The 25,729-nt window shown below is 44.1% G+C and overlaps 2 protein-coding genes across 4 annotated transcripts in view; both read right to left on the reverse strand.

The window, feature by feature from the left end:
* Nucleotides 1-23,403, reverse strand: part of LOC149974360 (sorting nexin-29-like) — a 117,269-nt gene extending 93,866 nt beyond the window's left edge. Inside the window, exons 1-14 of one of the 3 annotated variants that reach the window (XR_016489306.1) lie at nt 22,947-23,403; nt 22,192-22,256; nt 20,898-20,950; nt 20,640-20,764; nt 16,532-16,712; nt 16,354-16,424; nt 15,619-15,885; nt 15,092-15,458; nt 14,856-14,950; nt 14,437-14,491; nt 13,034-13,118; nt 11,287-11,350; nt 10,968-11,096; nt 6,605-6,693 (exon numbers count right to left, since the gene is read on the reverse strand). Coding sequence is in view for 1 of the 3 variants with exons in the window: in XM_090212149.1 (XP_090068275.1) it covers nt 6,605-6,693; nt 10,968-11,096; nt 11,287-11,350; nt 13,030-13,118; nt 14,437-14,491; nt 14,856-14,950; nt 15,092-15,458; nt 15,619-15,885; nt 16,354-16,424; nt 16,532-16,712; nt 20,640-20,764; nt 20,898-20,950; nt 22,192-22,256; nt 22,947-22,953 (1,657 nt within the window). In the remaining 2 variants the exon portion in view is untranslated. Of the gene's footprint in view, nt 1-6,604; nt 6,694-10,967; nt 11,097-11,286; nt 11,351-12,916; nt 13,119-14,436; nt 14,492-14,855; nt 14,951-15,091; nt 15,459-15,618; nt 15,886-16,353; nt 16,425-16,531; nt 16,713-20,639; nt 20,765-20,897; nt 20,951-22,191; nt 22,257-22,946 lie in introns of all 3 variants that reach the window. The other 2 variants (XR_016489305.1, XM_090212149.1) reach the window with 2 other exon arrangements.
* Nucleotides 23,404-23,543: 140 nt separating this feature from the next.
* Nucleotides 23,544-24,888, reverse strand: LOC110499590 (tumor necrosis factor receptor superfamily member 17). The gene is made up of 3 exons (XM_021576720.3): nt 24,651-24,888; nt 24,230-24,373; nt 23,544-23,848 (listed from the first exon to the last, which is right to left on the reverse strand). The coding sequence occupies exons 1-3, from the start codon at nt 24,766-24,768 to the stop codon at nt 23,553-23,555; spliced, it is 558 nt and encodes a 185-aa protein (XP_021432395.3). The 5' UTR covers nt 24,769-24,888; the 3' UTR covers nt 23,544-23,552.
* Between the last annotated feature and the right edge of the window lie 841 nt (nt 24,889-25,729).

Genomic DNA, 25,729 nt, shown 5'->3' on the forward strand with positions numbered 1-25,729 from the left:
GCCCAGCGCCTCTGAAGTCTCTGTGACATCCCTAAGCCCCGCCCATCTTGCGAGCTGCCACAGTGTTTTGCAGCGGTGCTGCGCAGGCCCTCTGAAGTTGAGTTTAATCTGAGTAACGGCAGGTGGCTGACACATACAGCTGTTGGTGTGATTATAAAACACACACTCAGAGTACACAGTAGAGCTGGGACGATAAACCTAAAATTATCAATACTGACAACTTATTGTGGACATTTTGCTGATATAGTTCATTATGATAAATAACCTATAGGGCCCTAATAGAAAAATATGAAGTTTGAAATGAAACATTTGCTAATATTTGTGATGGTTAACAATTGATAGCTACAACATTCAAAATAGTAGTAGTAGTTTAAAGGGTAATATTTAAAAAATGACTGTGGTGCACATTAAATGTTATGAACATATCATTCCATTTATTGTTATTGTGATAATTCAGTAAATTTGTTGTGATTTCTGTCAATATCACCCAGCTCCAGGTCACACACACACAAACGCAGTTAGAATGAGTTCCCTCCCAGAGTCACACACACAGACACACGCAGCTACTCCACCCAGTGACTTTGTGACAATGACAAAACAAGTTTAGTAAAGAACAGCCTACGTGCCCACACCACATTTTCCCCATCCTTTCATCTGAACAGTGTTTGGCACTCCTCTCCTCTGCATGCTGAATATCAAATGGTTATCAGGCTGGGCAGTCATGCAGTAAATGACTGGCTACCCTGTTAATACAACACAGGTTCCCCAGACTGGAGCCAGATGTAATCCCTTACTGACTGTGTGTGTGTGTGTGTGCGCATCCATGCAAGTGTGTGTTCATGCGTGCATAGGGGACCAGGTGTTGGAAGGATAGGTCTAGCTGATAAACACCACGGGAGACATAGAAGAGAGGTGCATCTTGGAGGTCTCCTCCAGGTATTTCACCTGATGCCCTGTAGCAGCCTGAGGCCCTGTCCCCTCTTACTCTCCCCGCCACCCTCAACCACCCCCTCATCTCCCACTTCACCCCGTCTACTCTCCCTTTTCTTGCCCTATCATCTCCCCCTCATGAAGATTGGCCAGGTGGGAGGCTACAGTACATAATGACACTGAACCATCTCTGGCATGCGGTCGTTGATTAAAATGTTCATTAACACTGTACAGCTCAGGTGATGAGACCTGCTGCCCCACCCGGTCCCCTTCAGCTGAACACCTTGGCCAACCTGTCTCTGTAACACCTCTCCACCCAGGTAAACACACACCGGCTGGTTAATAAAGAGCCTCTCACACACCAACACACACTTTCTGGTTTAATAAACGAGCCTCTCTATTCAAGCAAAATAAATTAATACGCACGCACGCACACACAGTTCTGTTTCATTAAGAGGCTCCATGGTGGTGGCACAAACCCCAATCTCCCTTACACACACCATCTGTTTAATAAACACTCATCCCATGTCAACCCCCAGGAACTGACATTGGTCAACACAAACACAATAAACACCATTACACATGTGCGGGCGCGTACACACACACACACACCAATGACCCTACGGCGTGGAAGGTCTGATAGATATGGCAGTGTGTGTGTGTGTGTGTGTGTAATGAATTAGTAACATATCTCTGGCGGCCTGAGTCACGTAGGTGAAAAATGCTACTGGTTGCTTCCTTCATTAAGTAGCTTGTCTGTCTGTCAAAGGAGCATGAGAAGCAACGTCACTTTGTGTGTTGATTCGTTTTTAACTGCCGTCGTAATCTGTTTTCTGAACTGAGATTAATCCCGCCTGTCGAGGGCTTCTTATAAATGGAGGTATTAAAGCGTATGAAGTGAGACGCTCCAGCACAGATGAATCTAGCAGGGGTCAGAGAGCGCCTAAATCTAATTTAGGAGAAGAAGAAATAATATGCGTTTGAGATTAATACCTTAAATGTAAACAGATACTGGAAGGAGAGAATCACAAAGATGAAATGAAGAAGGTTGAATCGTTACCTTGGGACAGAGAAAGTTGACCCTCATATCATGCCTCTGTGGCCAGTGTTTCATTGGTTTATTCGTACTCGGATTTCGCTTACTTCATTGGATTTTAATACTTGAAATATGGGGAACCACTGCTAAATTGATGCATATCTCAAGCCTACAGCGAGTTTAGCTAAACAATCTGTATAGAAAATGTTCATATGTATTGCATGCTCGGAAATGGAAGTACAGTGTCCTCAGAAAGTAAAACATCTGGAATAATAAAATACTCATATCTTGATTAGATAACTATGCAACCCCCTAAGTCAATATATGTTAGAACCTCATTTGGCAGCAATTACAGATTTGAGTCTTTCTGGGTAAGTCTCTAAGAGCTTTCCACACCTGGATTGTGCAACATTTGCACATTATTCTTTTCAAAACTCTTCTAGCTCTGTCAAATTGGTTGTTGATCATTGCTAAACAAAATCAGGTCTTGCCATAGATTTTCAAGTAGATTTTCAAGCTACTCACTGTCTTCTTGGTAAGCAACTCCAGTGTAGATTTGACAATGTGTTTTATGTTATTGTCCTGCTGAAAGGTAAATTAATCTTCCAGTGTCTGGTGGAAAGCAGACTGAAGCAGGTTTTCCTTTAGGATTTTGCCTGTGCTTAGCTCCATTACATGTATTTGTTTTCCTGAAAAACTCCCCAGATCACAAGCATACCCATAACATGATGCAGCCACCACTATAATTGAAAATATTGAGAGTGGTACTCAGTAATGTGTTGTATCGGATTTGCCCCAAACATTACACATTGTATTTTTTTTGCAGTATTACTTAAGTGCCTTGTTGCAAACAGGATGCATGTTTTGGAATATTTGTATTCAGTCTTTTCACTCTGTCAATTAGGTTAGTATTGTGGAGTAACTACAATGTTGATCCATCCTCAGTTTTCTCCTATCACAGCCATTAAACTGTGTAACTGTTTTAAAGTCACCATTGGCCTCATGGTGAAATCCCTGAGCGGTTTCCTTCCTCTCCAGCAACTGAGTTAGAAAGGACACCTGTATCCTTGTAGGTACTGGTTGTATTGATACACAATCCAAAGTGTTAATTAAGAGCTTTACCATGCAGGCCTCCCGGGTGGCGCAGTGGTTAAGGGCGCTGTACTGCAGCGCCAGCTGTGCCAGCTGTGCCATCGCGCCCAGGCTCTGTCGTAACCGGCCGCGACCGGGAGGTCCGTGGGGCGACGCACAATTGGCCTAGCGTCGTCCGGGTTAGGGAGGGCTTGGTCGGTAGGGATGTCCTTGTCTCATCGCGCACCAGCGACTCCTGTGGCGGACCGGGCGCAGTGCGCGCTAACCAAGGTTGCCAGGTGCACGGTGTAGCCTCCGACACATTGGTGCGGCTGGCTTCCGGGTTGGATGCACGCTGTGTTAAGAAGCAGTGCGGCTGGTTGGGTTGTGTATCGGAGGACGCATGACATTCAGCCTTCGTCTCTCCCGAGCCCGTACGGGAGTTGTAGCGAAGAGACAAGATAGTAGCTACTACTACAATTGGATACCACGAAATTGGGGAGAAAAAGGGGTAAAATTCAACAAAAAAAAGAAAAGAAGAGCTTTACCTGCTTAAAGGGATATTCAATGCCTGCTTTTTTTCTACTAATAGGTGTCCTTCTTTGCAAGCCACTGGAAAACACTCCCTGGTCTTTGTGGTTGAATTTGTGTTTGAAATTCACTGCTCGACAGAGACCTTACCGATAATTGTATGTGTGGGGCACAGACATGAGGCAGTCATTAAAAAATTATGTTAAACACTATTAATGCACACAGAGTGAGCCAATGCAACTTATTACGTGACTTGTTAAGCACATTTTTACTCATGTGCCCCACACATACAATTAGGCTTGCCATAACAAAGGGTTTGAATACTTATTGACCCAAGACACTTCAGCTTTTCATTTTTAATTCATTTGTACCAAAGCAATTCTCAAAACACTATTCCACTTTGACATTATGGCGTATTGTGTGAAAGGCCAGGGACAAAAACAACTAAATGTAATATTCGGGCTGTAAAACAACAAAATAAAAAAGTGAAGGGTGTGAATACTTTGTGAAGGTTCCCAAGAGAATTCACAGCTTACTGTGAACTACTGTACAGCACGACTATGCCAGTGGCTCTAGGGTATTCTCTAAGATTTTCCTAAAGACTGAGAGACATATTAGTTGACTATATACACCGTACTAATCATCCCATACAATCTGTCTCATCCCATAACCACAAATAATGATACACGCCACATGGGAACAATGTGGCATGCCTTCCCTTCACGCCGCTGTCAGTCAGTCAGCCACACAGCAATAACATACAGACACCGTGACACACACAATCTACGGCGACAGCTGGGGAGAATCCAAACAAACGTGGATAGACGAGACGTCAGGAGGAGGGAAGAGAAAACAGCGTCGAGTTTAACGAGAGGAAAGCTGTTTCAGATGGGTTGTCAGTAGCCTGTCTATGCCTGAGCTGCGTTCAAAAGATGACATCTGGATTGAGCTGCATCATTAGAGGAGTTTCAAAAGGCTGCGCGATGATCAGGTGAACAGTGTTGACAGGACATGAAACAAAGCCTGTATTGTAGCGCTTGTGCATCAATTTCATTGTTTCCCCTCTCAACTCTTTCAGCTGTAACTCAACACCAAAGCCTGATGGAGTATGGCACATCATTAGCAATAGAGACAGAAGGGATGCAGGGGGGAAATTATTTTGACTTATACGCAAAAGGGGATTCAGTATGCCTGTGTTCTACACTTCTACAGAGATGGAGAACGAGAGCGAGGTTCTCCCCACTCAGAGGACCTGAGCCCTAGGACCATGCTTCAGGACTACCTGGCCTGATGACTCCTGGCTGTCCCCAGTCTGGTCGTGCTACTGCTCCAGTTTTAACTGTTCTGCCTGCGGCTATGGAACCCTGACCTGTTCACCGGACGTGCTAACTTGTCCCGGACCTGCTGTTTTCGACTCTCTCTCTCTCTACCGCACCTGCTGTCTCGATCTCTGAAAGCTCGGCTATGAAAAGCTAACAGACATTTACTACCGAGGTACTGACCTGTTGCACCCTCTACAATCACTGTGATTACTATTTGACCCTGCTGGTTATCTTAAAGAACAATCTGGCCTTAATGGCCATGTACTCTTATAATCTCCAACCAGCACAGCCAGAAGAGGACTGGCCACCCCTCAGAACCTGATTCCTCTCTAGGTTACTTGCTAGGTTCCTACCTTTCTAGGGAGTTTTTCCTAGCCACCGTGATTCTACATCTGCATTGCTTGCAGGTTGGGGTTTTAGGCTGGGGTTTTCTGTATAGCACTTTGTGACATCTGCTGAAAATTAATTTGATTTGAGAGAGAGAGAGAGAGAGAGAGCGAGGGAGAGAAGAAAGCGAAAGAGAACAAGGGAAAAGCCAAATTGGGATATTTATATCAAGAGCGTCACTATGTACACTGTTGGGCCAGACTCCACTGGGGACCATGAAAGGCTGAGGAGGATTGTGGGTAATTCATCAGGCGGCGGCTGTGCGGAGGCCCTTGATTAGTGTCGAAAAGGAACCTCAGTCAGGATTCTACAGCCTTCCGGAAGCCAATTCATTATTACACATTGTCAGTGTCCCAGAGCATTGCTCCACGTGTCACTTTAGACAAACATCCATGTTGGAGATTTGACGAGTCTGACTACTACATAATTGCTGAGACCTGAGAGATGAGATGCTGTGTGTCTGGGATATTTTTCTAACTATTGTGTGCATGCTTCCCCTTAACAAGTGGCAGAAGCCAAGTCACCTTTTTCAACTAAAAACATGATTTATTTCAACAAATATAAAAATTATTTATATATTTGATACTTACACAAAAGCAATGATCCTGATATGAAACACTTAAAAAACAACCCAACAATGCTGAACATCCACAAGCACATTACATCACAATTCTCAAAACACAAGTCACGTTTTAAATTGGCCGATATCCTAGGCATCCTTGTGCCTTACGGGTGTCCCACACAGTGCCTGAGGAGAATCCCTGTCTCTGTAGAAGGGAGATACCAGAGATACCAGTGTCGACAGGACCCGAGAAAAGTACTGATAATCACCGTCTCTCCTCCCAAAATGTCATTAAGCATTCTGTCTCCCTACATAATCTGCCATGTTGATTTTGTTTCCCTTTGATATAACAGTCTTATCTCTGTACCCTTTGCACAGCGTGGATTTATCCCCAGGCAACATGAGAGAAAGTCACTTTTATCCAAATTCCCAAAAATGACTAAGTAACAAAAGGAGGGAAACGAATTACGTATCACAGAGGCATATCTCAAACCAGGCTTATTATCCACTGACGTCCTTGAGTGGTGACGCAACACTGACCTTGTCAGGCAAAAGAGAAGATATTTATCCTGCCCTGTTTAGATACATGTATTTATTTTATTTCAACTTTATTTAACTAGGCAAGTCAGTTAAGAAACAAATTCTTATTTACAATGACGGCCTGCCCCGGCCAAACCCTAACCCAGATGACGATGGGACTCCCAATCACGGCCGGTTATGATACCGCCTGGATAGTGTTGAGATAGAGTGTGTGTGTGGTCTTACCAGTGTCGTTTCCTTGGCTCCCCTCTCTCTTCAGCATCTGGACAGCTCCCACGTATTTCTTCAGCTGGACCTTGAGGACCTCGTTCTCCCTGCAGACACACACACACACACACACACACACAAACAGAGAATCAAGGCCTAGGCCCATGCAGAGAGAGCAGCAGACTGGAACAGTACACAGACAGGAACAGTAACTGTGTTGGTTTCTGTGTCTGTGGCGGGTTTACAGCCTTGTAAATCCCAGCCCATCTCTGGAGCTGGATTATACATGCAGCCCTACAGGTTTTCTGTGATTGCTTACTGTCACTGGAGACTGTGCACAAGGGTGGTGCAAGTGTGTGTGTGTGTGTGTGTATGTTCAGAAAAGGTGTGTAGTGGTATATGTTCTTACAGGGCCTGTGCGGATGATTACTGTTGGTTTGAGGGGAAATCAATCAGAATCTAAGAGAATTACAGTGCTGTAAATAATAACTACCTGCCTTTCTCCCCTGCTCTTTGTACCCTGCTTATCGCATCCCATTTTACCCCTACAAAGGACACTCGGGATGGGAGATCTCTGAAAGCCGGCTGACGAGCTCTCGGAGGGACGATTGGGCCGTTGTTATCAGAGTCGGCGAGCCGAGACACAATTCCACTGCCATTTAATTAAAGGTAATAAATGGTCTGGCATTCCGGAGGCGAGGGAGGGGATTCCACGGCTCAGGTGCGTCTCATCGATCTCTCAGAATGTGCCCTCCTGCTGAGTCATAGGCAGGTTAACAGTCACACACAAACACACAGGTTGGCTTTAACTCATGTAAGCCCGTCTCACATACACACAGGTCCGCTTTGTGTGTGTAAGCCCACACACACACGCCTCCTGTACATGTCTAATGTTACATTGGAGAGATAGAGGCTGACTGCAGGGTGTGTACTGCAGGATATATAAACTATAAATGGCTCGCTCAGGAACCCGACGCCTGAGGAACTGGACTGAAACACGCATCTCCTCTACATCTAGAGGTAGAGATACAATGATGCAACTAAAGACACAGAACCAGAGGTAGAAACAGAGAGAAATTCCATATTGACAGACAGGTATATCTATATAATAAGAGGGTCTATGTAGTTTATCACTGTCTGTTCTACTGTAAAGTCATATAAAAGGAAAGACAACGTAGAGAACATCCTATGAGGATAATGTAGAGGCTGTGTTATTACACAAACCCCACCCAAATCCACAGTATCTGACCAAATTCAATTCCCTGGAACTGTAGAATGTTTTTATATGGGTTCATCATTGTACATTACGGTGCAAGTGTCCCTGAAAGTTTCAAAGGCATCCTACAGCACTGACCTTCCTGTGTATTATACAACTGGCACGTGTCGTTGAGGGCGTTTAACATGGAGGGTATTCCGCCTAAAAAGCTCTCTGTCTAAATGGACGCTCTCTAAACCCATTAGTGAAATTGGATCAGTGGAGTGAGTCTCAGACGGGGTGAGGAAAAGCCCAGATATCAGAGAGAGTGAGAGGCAGGAAGAGATGCAACACAACTTCCTGTGACCTCTACTGAGGGCTTCTGGGATAGAGGTCACAGAGGTTTTATTTGGATTGGACAGTTTAAAAAATAAAAAAAAACATATGCTATAAAGCTGCTCCAGTTAGAGAAAACATTACAGTAATACACTCAGAGGATAAAACAAAACAAAGCCAAAATAAAGGATGTTTAAGAGCAATTTAGAGCAGGGGTTCGCAAACCTCTCGTTCAATGTATTTTAACGATTCCACAGATGGCACACCTGATACAAATGGTCAACTAATCATCAAGCACTTGACTAGATGAATCAGGTGACTTAGTTCAGGGGATTCACTGAGATGTTTGAGAACCACTTATTTATATGCTCTGCAAACAATGCTTCAAACATGTACTTTGGTTTTCCTTTCATAAACATTCTTCCTCAATGCCCACAGCACAGTAAAGTTAGGCAGACAGTGTACAGTAGAAGATTGTTCAAAGTGGGAGAACTTCAACTGTACAGTAGCCCCTTGAGACAGCTGGATAATTGACTTCACAAAGCAGCAAAACAACTAAAATCCTCTCAACAACTACAGTAAAACCGCCCAAACCTTAGGTGTTGTCTTTACAGTACATCAAAATACCCCATTCCCAACAACCTTCAGGAAACGCTGAATGACAATAAGAAAAACTCACAACCTCTTTAGTCTTCTCTCAGTGGGTTTCTTCTAACCACCCACCAAACAGAGAGGAGGACCACTTTCTCCTTGGCCAGGCCCCCTCTCTCCTGGCTGCCTGCCTACCCGCCAGCCTGTGTGAGTTCTAGTTTCTGCTCTGCTAACGTCACTGGGAGACTGGCCGGAGCTCCATGCTGGTAGGGAATAGGATTTCCTGCATGTGTGTATGTGCCCGTGCGTGCAAACATGTGCCTCAGTCAGTCAGTGTTACATACCGTACATTCGGAAAGTATGCAGACCCCTTGACTTTCTCCACATTTTGTTACGTTACAGCCTTATTCTAACATGTATTAAATTGTTTTTTCCCCTCATCAATCTACACACAATAGCCCATAATGACAAAGCAAAAATGAGGTTTTTAGAAATTTTTGCACATTTATACTAAACTGAAGTATTACATTTACATAAGCATTCAGACCCTTTACTCAGTACTTTGTTGAAGCACCTTTCACAGCGATTACAGCCTTAAGTCGTCTTGGGTATGACGCTACAAGCTTGGCACACCTGCATTTGGGGAGTTTCTCCCATTCTTCTCTGCAGATCCTCTCAAGCTCTGTCAGGTTGGATGGGGAGCGTCCCTCCAGAGATGTTAGATCAGGTTCAAGTCTGGGCTCCGACTGGGCCACTCAAGGACATTCAGAGACTTGTCCCGAAGCCACTCCTGCGTTGTCTTCGCTGTGCGCCTTGGGTGGTTGTCCTGTTGGAAGGTGTCCAGTCTGAGGTCCTGAGCGCTCTGGAGCAGGTTTTCATCAAGGGTTTCTCTGTACTTTGCTCCGTTCATCTTTCCCTCGATCCAGACTAGTCTCCCAGTCCCTGCCGCTGAAAAACATCCCCACAGCATGATGCTGCCACCACCACCATGCTTCACCGTAGGGATGGTGCCAGGTTTCCTCCAGATGTGACGCTTAGCATTCAGGCCAAAGAGTTCCATCTTGGTTTCATCAGACCAGAGAATCTTATTTCTCATGGTCTGAGTCTTTAGGTGCCTTTTGTCAAACTCCAAGTGGACTGTCATGTGCCTTTTACTGAGTGGCTTCCGTCTGGCCACTCAACCATAAAGGTCTGATTAGTGGAGTGCTGCAGAGATGGTTGTCCTTCTGGAAGGGTCTCCCATTTTCACAGAGGAACTCTAGAGCTCTGACAGAGTGACCATCGGGTTCTTGGTCACCTCCTTGACCAAGGCCCTTCTCCCCCGATTGCTCAGGTCACTGTGTTCTTGAGGACCTTCAATGCTTCAGAAATGTTTTGGTACCCATCCCTAGATCTGTGCCTCGACTGTCCTGTCTCGGAGCTCTACGGACAATTCCTTTGACCTCTTGGCTTGGTTTTTGCTCTGACATGTACTGTCAACTGTGGGACCTTATATAGACAGGTGTGTGGCTTTCATGTCCAATCAATTGAATTTACCACAGGTGGACTCCAATCAAGTTGTAGAAACATCTCAAGGATGATCAATGGAAACAGGAAGCACCTGAGCTCAATTGCGAGTCTCATAGCAAAGGGTCTGAATACTTATGTAAATATTTTTTTTATTTTGTATTTTCTCATTATGGGGTATTGTGGGTAGATTGATGAGGATTTTTTTTGTTGCATTTTAGAATGAGGCTGTAATGTAACAAAATGTGGAAAAGGTCAAGGGGTCTGAATACTTTCAGAATGCACGTCAGAAGCACTGCCTCAGTCAGTGTGTGGCCCACGTCTTAACCAGTCCAGTACCCACTCCTCTCACTGTGCTGAATCAATATGGGTACCTCTATGAGAGCAGCTCAGCCCAGCTCATGTCCACTGGGCTTTGTTAGACACAAACACAGGAAGGGCTTACTTACCAGCGCCAGTATTTTTAGCTACTATTGATCAGATCAGGCCAGATTTGGGTGGAGGATAGCACTTGAGTTTGAGTGGCTGGAGTTTCCAGTTTGTCTTGAAGGCATAGAGGAGTGGAAAGACTAAACCACTCAAATGTAAAAAGTGCACATTGCAGCATACTCAACACTTAAAAACACACATATTGAACCTCTAAAGACTGTTTCCAGTGAGTGTGGGTTTGTCTGTCTCTAACCACCAATATTCCTACTGTAGCCATGGGAAGCTGCCACTGGGAACAACAACCACCAGCGATCTGGTACCCACCTGCCCAGAGCCTGGACCTTGGCTGTGTGTCTCTCCTCCAGCTCATCCAGGCGTCTCCTCAAGGCGTCTGTCTCCTGTCTCAGCCCAGCAGAGTGCTCCATCTCCCCATCCAGCAGGCTGCGCAGGGACCTGGAGCCCCGGAGGACACAACAGCACAATACTGTTAGCATACAGTCACACACACACACACAGAACACTGGCATTCACAGTCTGCTCACAACTCTCAGAAAACCCACATACATACATAGCTCTTAATTCCCCTTGATTTTTCACATTAAAGATCAACTCATCCCACCAACATTAGCAGAGAGGATCTCACATGTTCAGTTCATCTAGCTCATCCTTCCTGTTCATCATGGCCACTATGGCCTGGCGGAGCTCCACTGTGGACAGAGGACAGAGACCGTTAACAACACTGAGACAAACAAAACACAGACCCAAACAAATTGATATATATCTCTGTACAAGTGTTAACTGTTCACATTTCTTTTGCTCGGCTCATATTTAAGTCTCATCATTAGCGGAGCTGACTGATACCTAAATACTAACCTGGTTCCATACTGTACTGTGCTGCCTGTAGCCAACTCTTCTGTCGTTGTCATGACTACACATGAGTTAGCTCCAGAACATAGAGCATGGGACCAGCCAGGCTACTAATATACTACCTTTGCCCAGATACAAACACACTTTAGCACCATAGTCACAGCACAGCTCTCTAGTCACATGATGGATATAGGCTAATATATAGCACTGCACTGAGAGAAGTAGGTCTATGGAAAAAGGGCCAAGATACGGCAGCCTTATGAATACCAAAGTATTTACTCAATTAAAAGCAAATGAATAATGCAGATCAGCTCTTGGCTACATTAACAGCAGGGAAGCGCAAAGAAGTGGAGCTCGTTTTGGCCCCAGACGCATTTCAAAAAGTAGGTTTTACAACCCAAAGTGCCTGGTTGAGGAGGTGAAGAGGAGGATGATGAAGAAGAAGGTAGAGGAGAGCCCCATTATATCTGGAGCTCCCAATTCCACATCAGTGCTCCAGAAATAGGTGTGACATTTACAACAACCATGCGTTCACCACAGGAAGCTAGCACCGGCAATCCATTAAGGAGCTTTATAGAGAGGCGCCCCTCTGTTGCACTACAACTGTGTGTGTGTGCTTGTGCGTATGTGGGTTTGTGTGTGATGCAGGCAGTGTATGGATTTGGACAATGGTTCCCATTACAGATCCAGTTAAACGGCAGACTCCATTATGTTTTTTGTTTTTTTACTGCACACAATGTTCTCTATCTGTACACACAAACACAAAAGCACACAAACACAAATACACACGCACAGCTCTCTTCTTTTGAGAGCCCCTAATCTGTGAGTGTTCGACTATAGACGTGAGTCATGACCATAGATGTGCCTGTGGGTCTAGATGTGCCGCCCCACTCAGATCCCCTGCCCTAACTCACATTACAGGCTTAGTGTGTTCCACACACAGGAAACAGCATCAATATGAGCATCAGCCGAGCTACCCTCTGCTAAGCTTTAGGAAATTACGCAAATCACGTTCTGGAGTGGAAAACAGACAGTGTGTAAACTGTTGACTGGATCAGGGCATTTTACATTCCAGGAAGTTTTGAAAGACAGTAGAGCGGACGAAATGTCAATTAATGGTGTGTGTTGTTTACAGAAATGAAATCTATCAAGTAAGACATGCTTTTCTGAGTGTACCGTTCTGTTTCACTCATATCATCCTTTGTTACAGTAAACTGTAGGCTGCCGTTAGAGTACACAGAGGCTTACTGACTCAGCAGTGCCATCACCTGGTTGAATAAGGGATTATTCTTCTTTTTTTTACCTTTATTTAACTAAGTCAGTTAAGGACAAATTCTTGTTTTCAATGACAGCCTAGGAACAGTGGGTTAACTGCCTAGTTCAGGGGCAGAACAACAGATTTTTACCTTTCGGTTTTACTAGTCCAACGCTGTAACCACTAGGCTACCTGCAGCCCAAATGATCATCATACAGGATTCCCTTCTTATTACCAAACACATGTACAGTATACCACACACACCCACTGTCATTGACTCTGGTAGACCAGGGGTGGCACTGGACAGTACACTGGAGAGAGGTGCATTCTGGACCGGCGGGCTGGGCTCCAAGCTGTAACACCACAGACAGAGAGAGGTTACGTATATATCTCCATCCAATAACTCAAATCCAATGTTATTTGTCACATGCGCCAAATACAACAGGTGTAGACCTTACAGTGACAGGCTTACTTACAAGCCCTTAACCAACAATGCAGTTTTAAGAAAAGACCCCCAAAAAATAAAAGTAACAAATAATTAAAGAGAAGCAGTAAAATAACAATAGTGAGGCACCGGTTAGTCGAGGTAATTGAGGTAATATGTACATGTAGGTAGAGTTATTAAAGTGACAATGCACAGATAATAACAGAGAGTAGCAGCAGTGTAGAAGAGTGGGGAGGAGTATGGGGACAATGCAAATAGTCTGGGTAGCCAGTTGATCAGATGGTCAGGTGTCTTGTGGCTTGGGGGTAGAAGCTGTTTCAAAGCCTCTTGGACCTAGGCACGGCGCTCCGGAACCGCTTGCCATGCTGTAGTAGAGAGAACAGTCTATGACTAGGTGGCTGGAGTCTTAGACCATTTTTAGGGCCTTCTTCTGACACCGCCTGGTACAGAGGTCCTGGATGGCAGGAAGCTTGGCCCCGGTGATGTACTGGGCCGTACGCACTACCCTCTGTAGTGCCTTGTGGTCGGAGGCCGCAAGGCACTTGCCATACCAGGCAGTGATGCAACCATGCTCTCGATTGTGTAGCTGTAAAACCTTTTGAGGATCTGAGGACCCATGTCTCCTGAGCCGGAATAGGTTTTGTCGTGCTCTCTTCACGACTGTCTTGGTGTGCTTGGACCATGTAAGTTTGTTGATGATGTGGACGCCAAGGAATTTGAAGCTCTCAACCTGCTCCACTACAGGCCCATCGATGAGAATGGGGGCATGCTCGGTCCTCCTTTTCCTTTAGTCCACAATCATCTCCTTTGTCTTGATCATGTTGAGGGAGAGGTTCTTGTCCTGGCACCACACGGCCAGGTCTCTGACCTCCTCTCTATAGGCTGTCTCGTTGTTGTCGGTGATCAGACCTATCACTGTTGTGTCATCTGCAAACTTAATGATGGTGTTGGCGTCGTGCCAGGCCGTGCAGTCAGTGAACAGAGAGTACAGGAGGGGTCTGGGCACGCACCCCTGAGGGGATCAGCGTGGCGGATATGGTGTTACCTACCCTTAGCACCTGGGGGCGGCCCATCAGGAAGTCCAGGATCCAGTTGCAGAGGGAGGTGTTTAGTCCCAGGGTCCTTAGCTTAGTGATGAGCTTTGAACTCAAAATTATTGATCTGAGTGCAATTTTCCTCCCACCCTTGTTAAGATGATGCTTATGTAAAATGGACTGACAACTTACTTGAACTGTAGCTGGGATCTGGTCGTCTCGTAGTCGCTGACTGGACCTGTGGAATCTGTTTGTACAGGAAATGCAACCGTATCTTTCACTGAGCTGATTGAAACAAAATGAAAGTGAAAAACAATGAGAGAGAGAGAAAGTACCTCAATGCTGACGTATCTGTCTGGGTTTAATGCTTTCCATATTCTACAAAAGCTTAGTAAATTTACACTTCAGTTTTCTCATGAGCTTTATCACTAAGCAACCTCGCCCACTATTCTCTTTTAACACCAGTCTGCTGTTGCTATAGAAACTATCCCCAAAAATGAACACATATGAACCAACACATTATAACCAAAATTCTGTGGTTATGTAAGAAATGACTGTTGGGCTCAGAGGACTGGGTTGAGAAACACTGCTGTAGAGGAGAGGAGCCTCACCTGGCTGAGCGTAGGAGTAGCTGGAGGCCACAGGAATGAGGATGTCTGAACTGTCATTATCAGTTATGGCCTGCAGGGCGCCCCACGTTGACACTCTGTAACAGACACACACGTTACAACACAGATAAAGTACACCTGTTTATATCAATTCTTGATTAGGAGTTTCTCTCCCTGCTTATTGTATCGTTAAGAAAGTGCTAGATTATGTATAATCCTTAGTCTCCATGGTTACTCACTGGTCAGCGTTGGCCGTGTTATGAAAGGGGCTTTGTGGCTGTGGCCTACTCTTGTATACCTCTTCCTCCTCATCATCATTATCAATAATCTTGGTGTCAGGCAGAGCTCTGGAGAAAGGAGGAGACCCGGCCCAGCTGACTATCCCAGGATCGGGCAGCCCATTCTGGAGAGGCGAGAGGGAGAAGGAGGACTCCAGTGGGTAAATACCCTCCTCCAGACTGACCTGAGGAGCAGTGGTGCTCTTCCTGAGGGTGACAGTCCCCCCCCCCACCTCTTCCTCGTCCTCCGCTCCCCCATCCAGGTCGTCGAAGGAGATGATGTTGGTGATTTTCTTTTTCCTCCGTCGCTCCTTCCTCAGGCCAGAGTCTGGAGAGGAGAGAGAAAACACGTTGTCAGTTTGCTCTCTATGTTTGTTGGCGTATTATTCCTTCCCTGAGTAATAATATGAATAGAACTGAATATAAATAATAGTTCATATGCACTGTCCCCCTCAGTGTCTGAGTTGATTGTAATTTCTCCTCCCTACCTGCGGAGGCGCTGCGTGGCAGGACAGGCAGTGGGTCTGATGATCCGTCGGGGCAGTGGGTAGGGGTGAAGCCTGGCACCACAGCGGTGACGGTGCTGATCTCCCTGAGCAGAGTGCTCACCCCCTGGGTGGACTCCTTCCATAGGCTCCCTATGCCCTGGGTGGACTCCTTCAGGAGGTGGCTCACGGAGGAGGAGCCGCCCGCCCGGGGCACACCGTTCAGGTCTGTGTTGTCGATGTTGATGGCAAACAGGATGGAGTTTAGTCCTGTGTGAAGGGTGGAGAGAGAGGAGAAGGTCTAGTTACTAGTCGTTCACACAGCACTAATGGTAGTTGATAACGTGAGTTGGTTCTCCCCAACTAACAATGTAAAGCTCCCTGAGAATTGGAAAAGTGCTACATAAATCCAAATCCATCAGCACTGCACTAGACACAGTAGGTGGGTAAACTCAGATTGCAGGTCGCGGTGATAAGTATAACATAAGTATATAAGTATAACACTAAGTATAACACTCCCTATACTTTCAATGCATCTTCCCGTATTGGTGGGTAAACGCTTACGCAAAATACCAAAAAGCTGAGTAAACAGTGCGTTCACCCTCCACTACACCACTGACTGCATATCACACAGGGAGTAAGTGACTCAACTGTGACTCATGGCTTACTGCAAAGTAGCTCTCTGAATGGTAGAGACATGAATGTGTTTCACCACAGGAATCCGAGTCATGCTCTCACCTGCAGCCATGGTGGGCAGCATGCTGGCTCGCTCCTCATCCAGAATAAACGCCCAGTCTTCATAGAAAGTACTAGAAAACACAAAGAAATAAGATATACTGGCAAGAAAGGTCCAGACTCCACACCCACACACAGACCTGAGATAAATACAAACATACAAACAGACACACACTCTCACCCGAGGCGTATGCCGTCTGCGAGCAGCATGTGTAGGTAGCGTTCTAGTGAGTGTTCGTTGAGGGCACAGCGGAGCCAGGCGCGGCCACGGCCCAGCTCAGAGGAGATGTGTCTCAGGGAGTAGAACCGCTGCAGCTCATGGCGGTTCAGATGCTCCTTCACATAGAGCCAGAACGTCAGCTCTGAGAGAGAGAAGAGAGAGAAAGAGAAAGAAAGAGAGATGCACCAAAAAGAAAGTGAATGTCCACTGCTTGCTACTCCCAAAATCTATATCCTCTAACACAGCTAGAATTTGAACTCATTTCTACACAATTAAAGCCATGTCTTACCAACTGAAGCTTCTGAATGGCCATGTCAAAGGTCAGAGATCAAAAGGTCAGACAGCAGCCAGTAAAAGCTTAAAGATTGTCTAAGTAATCACAGTTCTAAACCATCATATTCATCCACTGACTAATTAGCCATGTTCACACCTTCCTCCTTTTCCTATTTGTTCTCAAGACCTCAACAACTCCCCAGATAGAGTCACCCAACACATCACCTATTGGCCAACAGAGTTTTCACTCTTTATATAACACCCAACTTGCAAGACAGTTTGAAAGTCTGTTCGCTGTAAGTTTTCACGTTCTTGATAATTAGTGTGAATAACTGCGATGGAGGTCTCTCTTTAGCATAGCATTACCATATGGCCTTAGAACAATGTGTAATACAACAGCCTATTTCACTCCGCAGCACTGGACTTATTAAACACTCAGTATGGTAGCTGTGTCCCAGAGTTCTCTCTCCATCATCACCAAAGCTTTGTTAACTGGGACAGGAAGGGCTAATGGAGAGGCCCAATGAAGTCAAAAATGATCTAGAAACTTGAAGTTTTGTAATTTCCTAAATACATAACCTATGTCTAAAAACAACAATGCAATGTAAAAAACTAGTTGACATTGAGGTTAGTGTGCCTTCTCACTTTACCAAATGTTGCTAACCGTTGCTTTAGACAAATTAAAGATGATCTTTGTATGAAACATCTTAAATTACAGTTTACTTTGAGCAAATTCAGAATTTGCGATTAATCGTGTTTAATCGCAGCAAAACCTGCGATTAACTTAATGAAATGTTTGAATCGTTTGACAGCCCTAACAACATCTGGTCCACGGACACCTCTTTTACAACTTGTTCAGCCAGAATTATCTGTCTGAATTTTACCACTGCTTCTTTTAAGAAACCACAACAGGTGCTGGGCTGCCCTCAGAAAGAGAGAGAATTTTCTTTCTTGTCATTTTTGACTAAATCTGTTGCATAACCCTCTGGTTTCACAGACAGTATCTGCACCTGGTTTCTCTCTCAGTCGTCCTACAGCATCTGTTTCCTGCGTGGAGAGTAGACACTCATCACAGCCGTTATCTCCTACTGAGGTGAGTATAAAGTATTCTCAGGTCTCCAGTTTCCTAGGCTAATATTAGGTATGCTCCTTTTCTTGTTTTTATAGCACCTTGCACTTGTACCTTTTCTATTCTTTCCAGCATCGATTAAATGAAGTATATTATTTTAGCATCTTGGCCTCCTTTGGTTATTCCTTTTCACGGTTTGAGTGCAAGTAGCTTTTGAACTCTACTAATATTAAGCTGTTACTAAGGAAGTCGAATGAATGAGTCCCCCAGTTAAATTAAGAGCATTTTTTCAATCTCTAAAATGGTTAAACTAGTGAGAAATATGTGAATATTGAAAAAAATCAGAGCGTTTGCGCCATTTGCTATCATCCTAAATGAAGATATTGAATTATTTTTGCCATATCGAATGAATGTATATTATGTTACTTTCCATGATCTGGACAGTATGCATTACTACACTACACAAGCTGACGTTTTGCCACATGGTAATTCGGGGGAATTACACATCCTTCAAAAAAAGTTTATAGTCAACACAATATCAATTGCTTAAAACAGATCAATATCTATGGCTTTGTACTGTTCATTTTTGTCACACTCACTGGGGGTCGCAGGACTTACAACGCAGCTATACATTTATTTCTCAAATGGCACAAATAGTTTGGGGCGGTATCGCTATATAAGTTGCTGGCCACACACCAATACACTGATTTTACAGTCAAATTACCACTTAAATAGCAGCCAACCGTTGTCACTGTTTATATCCTATGGCGGGTCGTGATTTGCTGACGTTACCTAACAGAAAAAGTGGTTTGTTCCCTTTTCCATGATGGCAGCCTCCCGCCATCTCAAAATATAGATATAAGCCTTATACAAGTTCTCATCTGACCAAACATGTATAGGTTATTCCGTGTGGCCTTTGAATAATGTTTGTTTAAACTGCCCTACACCGCAAATGTTCGCCCCCATTCTATTGATTTCAGTGTGATATCAAGAAGTGATTAACATAAAAAGTGCTGCTTTACACTTTATTTTATTAATTTCACCGTTATTTAACCAGGTAGGCTAGTTGAGAACACCTTTATTTAACCAGGTAGGCTAGTTGAGAACTAGTTCTCATTTGCAACTGTGACCTGGCCAAGATAAAGCATAGCAATTAGACACATACAACAACACAGAGTTACACATGGAATAAACAAAACATACAGTCAATAATACAGTAGAAAAAAAGAAAACAAAAAGTCTATATACAGTGAGTGCAAATGAGGTAAGATAAGGGAGTTAAGACAATAAATAGGCCATGGTAGTGAATTAATTACAATATAGCAATTAAACACTGGAATGGTAGATGTGCAAGTAGAGATACTGGGCTGCAAAGGAGCAAGATAAATAAATAAATACAGTATGGGGATGAGGTAGGTAGATAGCCCATCTGTAAACAGCCCATCTATGTACAGGTGCAGTGATCTGTGTGCTACTCTGACAGCTGGTGCTTAAAGCTAGTGAGGGAGGTATGAGACTCCAGCTTCAGTGATTTTTGCAGTTTGTTCCAGTCATTGGCAGCAGAGAACTGGAAGGAAAGGAGACCAAAGTAGGTATTGGCTTTGGGGGTGACCAGTGAGATATACCTGCTGGAGCGAGTGGGTGCTACGAGTGGGTGCTGCTATGGTGACCAGTGAGCTGAGATAAGGCGGGGCTTTACCTAGCAGAGACTTATAGATAACCTGTAGCCAGTGGGTTTGGTGACGAGTATGAAGCGAGGGCCAACCAACGAGAGCGTACAGGTCGCAGTGGTGGGTAGTGTATGGGGATTTGGTGACAAAACGGATGGCACTGTGATAGACTGCATCCAATTTGTTGAGTAGAGTGTTGGAGGCTATTTTATAGATGACATCGCCGAAGTCGAGGATCGATAGGATGGTCAGTTTTACAAGGGTATGTTTGGCAGCATGAGTGAAGGATGCTTTGTTGCGAAATAGGAAGCTGATTCTAGATTTAATTTTGGATTGGAGATGCTTAATGTGAGTCTGGAAGGAGAGTTTACAGTCTAACCAGACACCTAGGAATTTGTAGTTGTCCACGTATTCTAAGTCAGAGCCGTCCAGAGTAGTGATGCTGGACGGGCGGGCAGTGATCGATTGAATAGCATGCATTTAGTTTTACTTGCATTTAAGAGCAGTTGGAGGCCACGGCATTGAAGCTCGTCTGGAGGTTAGTTAACACAGTGTCCAAAGAGGGCCAGAAGTATAAAAAGGGCCAGAAGTATACACCGTAGAGGTGGATCAGAGAATCACCAGCACCAAGAGCAACATCATTGATGTATACAGAGAAGAAAGTCGGCCCGAGAATTTAACCCTGTTTGACTGCCAGAGGTCCGTACAACAGGCCCTCCGATTTGACACACTGAACTCTATCAGAGAAGTAGTTACCAGGTTTGCGATCCACTTGAATCAAAATGCAAACTTCAAAATGTAGCTACATGTCTTCTACAAATTGTACTCTAACCATTGATGAACACATTATTCCCAGATTCAGTGTGTTTGTTTTAGCTGTGTTAGTTCTTATAGTCTGACTAAGAGTACATATATATATATACACCTCTCGCCTGACCAAAATCTTCAAGGGCCCCTGAAGGGCCCCCAGTGCAGATAATGGTTACCAGTACTTCCTGGAAAAACTTTTTTTATACTTCATATCACTGTAATCTGTTTCCAGGTCATGTGACTGTACCTGCTTCAGTCTTGGTGGTGAATCCTGCGGCCTGCTTGATGGCAGCAGCAGTGAGAGCCAGTCCTTTACTCTTCCTCAGGCCATGCTGGAGGACAGCCTCAAACTGGGCACACAAACAGATCACCCTACAGGGGAGATACAAACACAAGCATTACAATACATCACACACACGCACATTATACATAACACGCATTACACATTCACACACAAAACAACAGTAAATCATATCAGTTTTAAAATAATAAAGCACATTGGTACCTGCTGTCTAAATCTGAGGCGATCTCCTTTCTTCCTCCAAAGCGGATTTGGCACTGAACAGACATGAAGAATGAAGATGACATGGCTAGCAAAATAACTATGATGCAACACTTTTACTTCCTCAATGGTAGCCTGCCAGCTAAAGTCCACAACATCAAACCAGGTTGAGAAACAACACAATGTGCACAGTATTATGCCTTATAAACTGTATAGAGTGGATAAATTCACTGTAATTACACTGAAAGCACATCATTATGAGTTTATGATTACATGACTAATTTGAACACAGCTGAAATGCACTCCTCTTCAGTGGAGATTATCCATAGTAGAGGAGGGCAATAGGACGGCTAACATAACCTGTCCTTTCACGTACAGGGCAGCTAACATAACCTGTCCTTTCACGTACAGGGCAGCTATCATAACCTGTCCTTTCACATACAGTGCAGCTAACATAACCTGTTATGACTTGTACAGTGCAGCTAACATAACCTGTTATGACATGTACAGTGCAGCTAACATAACCTGTTATGTCGCGTACAGTGCAGCTAACATAACCTGTTATGACACGTACAGTGCAGCTAACATAACCTGTTATGACACGTACAGTGCAGCTAACATAACCTGTTATGACACGTACAGTGCAGCTAACATAACCTGTTATGTCGCGTACAGTGCAGCTAACATAACCTGTTATGACACGTACAGTGCAGCTAACATAACCTGTTATGTCGCGTACAGTGCAGCTAACATAACCTGTTATGACACGTACAGTGCAGCTAACATAACCTGTTATGACATGTACAGTGCAGCTAACATAACCTGTTATGACACGTACAGTGCAGCTAACATAACCTGTTATGACATGTACAGTGCAGCTAACATAACCTGTTATGACACATACATTGAGGTATAAATGTTGCTGATGATTGTTGTTATGATTGTTGTGACCCCTCACCTAATCTCTGGTGGACAGACCTACGTAAACATAACTGGTACCGTAACCATATAATCTGTCGGGAAGGAATGGGATGCGTGGGATCTGTAGTAGTTCCAATGTTTGGGTTTTTCCATCACTGGTTATTTGGACAAATCATGATTTTGCAGGTGTTAACATCTTTCGAATTTCGGAAGGGGACATTTAGCCGGTAACTTGCAGAGAGAAAGTGGAGCTCCTCGTTCCGGTTCCACTCCTCATTAAATCTCTTCTCTTAACATGTATGGACCCAGAACTTCATTGAGCAGCTGACCAATTATGCAAGACTTCTGTTCTGGGTTAAACGAGATTACCATTCACCTGTTTGACAGCGTCCAGCAGCCTCTCTAGCAGGTGTTGTCTCTTTGCGTCATTCTGCTGAGGGCCTGGAAAGGAGGAGGGCGATCATACAAAATAGACCATCTGTCAGTTTGGTAATCTCATCTCAGACTTCTGGCCTAAGAGTGACTAGCCTGCATAATGGACAAGTAATCTCTGGCTAAATCACAGAGCTGTACAACTATTTCATCAAGCTTATCAGAAATGTATACAATGATGTGTTCCACAAAGAAGAATATGATTTGGTCAAATATATTTATTTGTAGGAAAGTGACATAACACATTTTGGAGATACTATAATAACAAGAAAAGGTTGTTATAATAAGTATTCACCAACAAATACATGCAGTTTGCTAAGAAAGCACGACCTTGGAGAAAGTAATGGGCTAGATGAGGTTGGGCAGGACTCAGGAGCAATAACAAAAAAGGTCTAATATGGTTAGAGGGGTTTCTCTTTGATGTATCAACGTTTATTCATGACTACTAGGATGTCATCCAGTCAAGCCATCATTCGATTTGCATGAGGAGATTCAAGATACCCGCGGGAAGTGTCATTATCTATCCTTTACGCCTGCCTGAACTCATTATGAGAATGATGCGTTGTCCTTCATTCTAAACCGCATTGCTTTAATAGGCCTATATGTGCACAAAACATACAAAATTCCTGTAATAAACCAAAGCCATTTCAATTGGTGATGGTGGAACAAAAAGTGATTTTGTTTCTAGCTACAACTCACCGTTCATGCTGTCAGTCCGAGTCGTTAGTGTTGTTGTTGACACACCACAAGTAAACTAGTTCATAGCTCTTCGGTTCGACATGGTGGAAATCCAGAATTATATTGCTATTCTGTACGAACCGAACCCTGGGAGGCAGAGAGAACTACTTCCATGATGTTGCACTCCCTTCTTCCAATCAACACAACCGGGGTCCTTGGCCCACTGTTGCGCATGTCGGCTGGAACTACAGAGGCCTGCGAGTAGCCGTTTATCACTATCGCTATAAGAGTTAAACCGAGTCACATTTGTAGATCAAATGTTTGATTTACAAACCCATAAGCACTTGTAGTTTCAGTGACTGGACTGTCGTAGCTCTGGATAATCTTTAAATTGTAATAAAATACATTTATTGTGCTACTGCCTGCAAAGCGAAACATCGTCGGCACTGCCGGTCACATGACCAGACACACTGTTGTCATATGATAGGGTAGGGGGTAGTGGGATCTGTAGTTCATTAATATAATCTCTGTTAAACATTCACTTGTTTTCAAACATATTCATTGATAGTTTTCACTTTCTATGGCAAGCAGTGTGTGTGTGTGGGGGGGGGGGGGGGAATAGAGACGTCAAGCTGCAAAGCCAGACCTCCACAACCCCAATGTCTTTCCCTCTGTAATGTCATCTGTGTGGTTAAAGATCTGTACTGTCTTGGTTGTGACCAGTATGGTGGTACCCTCCTCAGTGGAAGGAACAGGCAGGTTGGAGTTGCAGTCGGGAGTCTGGCAGTTTGTTCCCTCCTGGAGAACCATGGCTCCAGCTCCACTCGTCAAGCTGTCCTGTCCCATGATAACCACTGTCTGCTCAGGGAAATCATCAGAGACCCTCTCAGTCCCAGGACACTCTGCTTCCTGTAGTCGTGATACTGGGGGATAACATTGACGTGAGTTACATACTGTATGATAGAGATATAGGGGTAGGCAATGTATTGGGTATAGTCACAAGGATATGCATTTTTTACATTTGACTTATCATTCATGGAGGGGAATTTCCATTCATCACAAATGAGTGAATCAATCACCAATCAGATGTGGAAGCATGGTCACATATTGTGACAGATAGACGTAACCTGTGTGCCTGCTACTAACAGCGAATCACTGTATAATAATTTCCCATCATATGAAAGGTGAAGCAAGCGTTGTCATATTATGACTGACAGGCAGATACGGTAATTTGTCTGCTGATAACAGACCATCACTATATAACCACATACCACCTCCCTATGCTTCTTTGTGTTTTATCTTACATTTGTTCCTTGGGAAACGTCTGCATGTCTTCTTCCTCAGTACCTGCAGCAGCAGCAGGAGAGTAGTAAAAGCACACAGGAACACAAACAGCCAGACCAGGGTCAGACGAATGTTGAACGGCTCTGGGGCTTTGCTCTCTGATGCTGGACAGGTTAACAGAAAAACATATGTCCGTAATGCTCGTACTTATCCTACAGATTCACTGGGCCAGCTTCATTTGTCTATGCCTCCTTCGCTTGAGTATAAGGACTAAGAATACAATGTCTCACATAACAATTCAGATGCCAATATTTATAACAATGCTTAAAGATATTCTATAACAATAACAAATACAATCATGTTTATTCATATACAGCTGCATTATAATTTCAGAACTCAAATGATCAAAAGTTTGAAATGTTAAAACAGTATTGTACTTACATTGAGTACAGTATGTTGTGCAAACTCTGGGTGGTGAATTGCATCGTAAATAGCATTGTTTACACTCCTCGACTAGCCCATCATAGTAGTATCCCAGTCCACACTGTCCTTCTGACATAGCAATACAGTATAAGACAATCAAGAATAAGATCTGAAATAGATGCTAAAATGGTGTACTTTCCAGTTTCAGTGACTGAGATTGACTGGGCAGTTATGTGGTTCTGGTTTTAAAAGAGAATACATAATATGTAAATAATGTGTAATGTAGGGGAAATCCCTCTGCTACACAGAGACTGGTGAGATTTCAGAACGAGAGAGGAACTATACCCACAGCACGAGGGTGTTATTCACCACAGAAAGTAGGTAAATACACTGAGTACCCCCCCCCCCCCCCCCCCCAGTCTATTAACTAATTTAATGCCTAGGGATGTCACCAGGCAGGACAAAACTCCATCCCACTGACACAGACTGAAATTTCATGCTGTCTTTTAAACAGATCTTATACTCATTATATTATAATTATAATAATTATAATTTTCACAATATAATTCCAACCTCAAAGTGTGGATGTAGCACGCGCTCCAGCAGGTATATCTCACTGGTCACCCCCAAAGCCAATTCCTCCTTTGGTCGTCTTTCCTTCCAGTTCTCTGCTGCCAATGACTGGAACGAACTGCAAAAATCTCTGAAGCTGGACTCATATCTCCCTCACTAGCTTTAAGCACCAGCTGTCAGAGCAGCTCACAGATCACTGCACCTGTACATAGGCCATCTGTAAACAGCCCATCTATCTACCTACCTCATCCCCATACAGTATTAATGTATCTTGCCCCTTTGCACCCTCCAGTATCTCTACTTGCACATTCATCTTCTGCACATCTACCATTCCAGTGTTTAAATTGCTATATTGTAATTACTTCGCCACCATGGCCTATTTATAGCTTTAACTCTCTCATCTTACCTCATTTGCACTCACTGTATATAGACTTTGTTTTCTTTTGTTCTACTGTATTATTGACTATGTTTTGTTTATTCCATGTGTAACTCTGTGTTGTTGTATGTGTTGAATTGCTATGCGT

The sequence above is a fragment of the Oncorhynchus mykiss genome, chromosome 20 (genome assembly GCF_057628025.1).
Source record: "Oncorhynchus mykiss isolate SJ-2025 chromosome 20, ASM5762802v1, whole genome shotgun sequence".
Taxonomy (NCBI): Eukaryota; Metazoa; Chordata; class Actinopteri; order Salmoniformes; family Salmonidae; genus Oncorhynchus; species Oncorhynchus mykiss.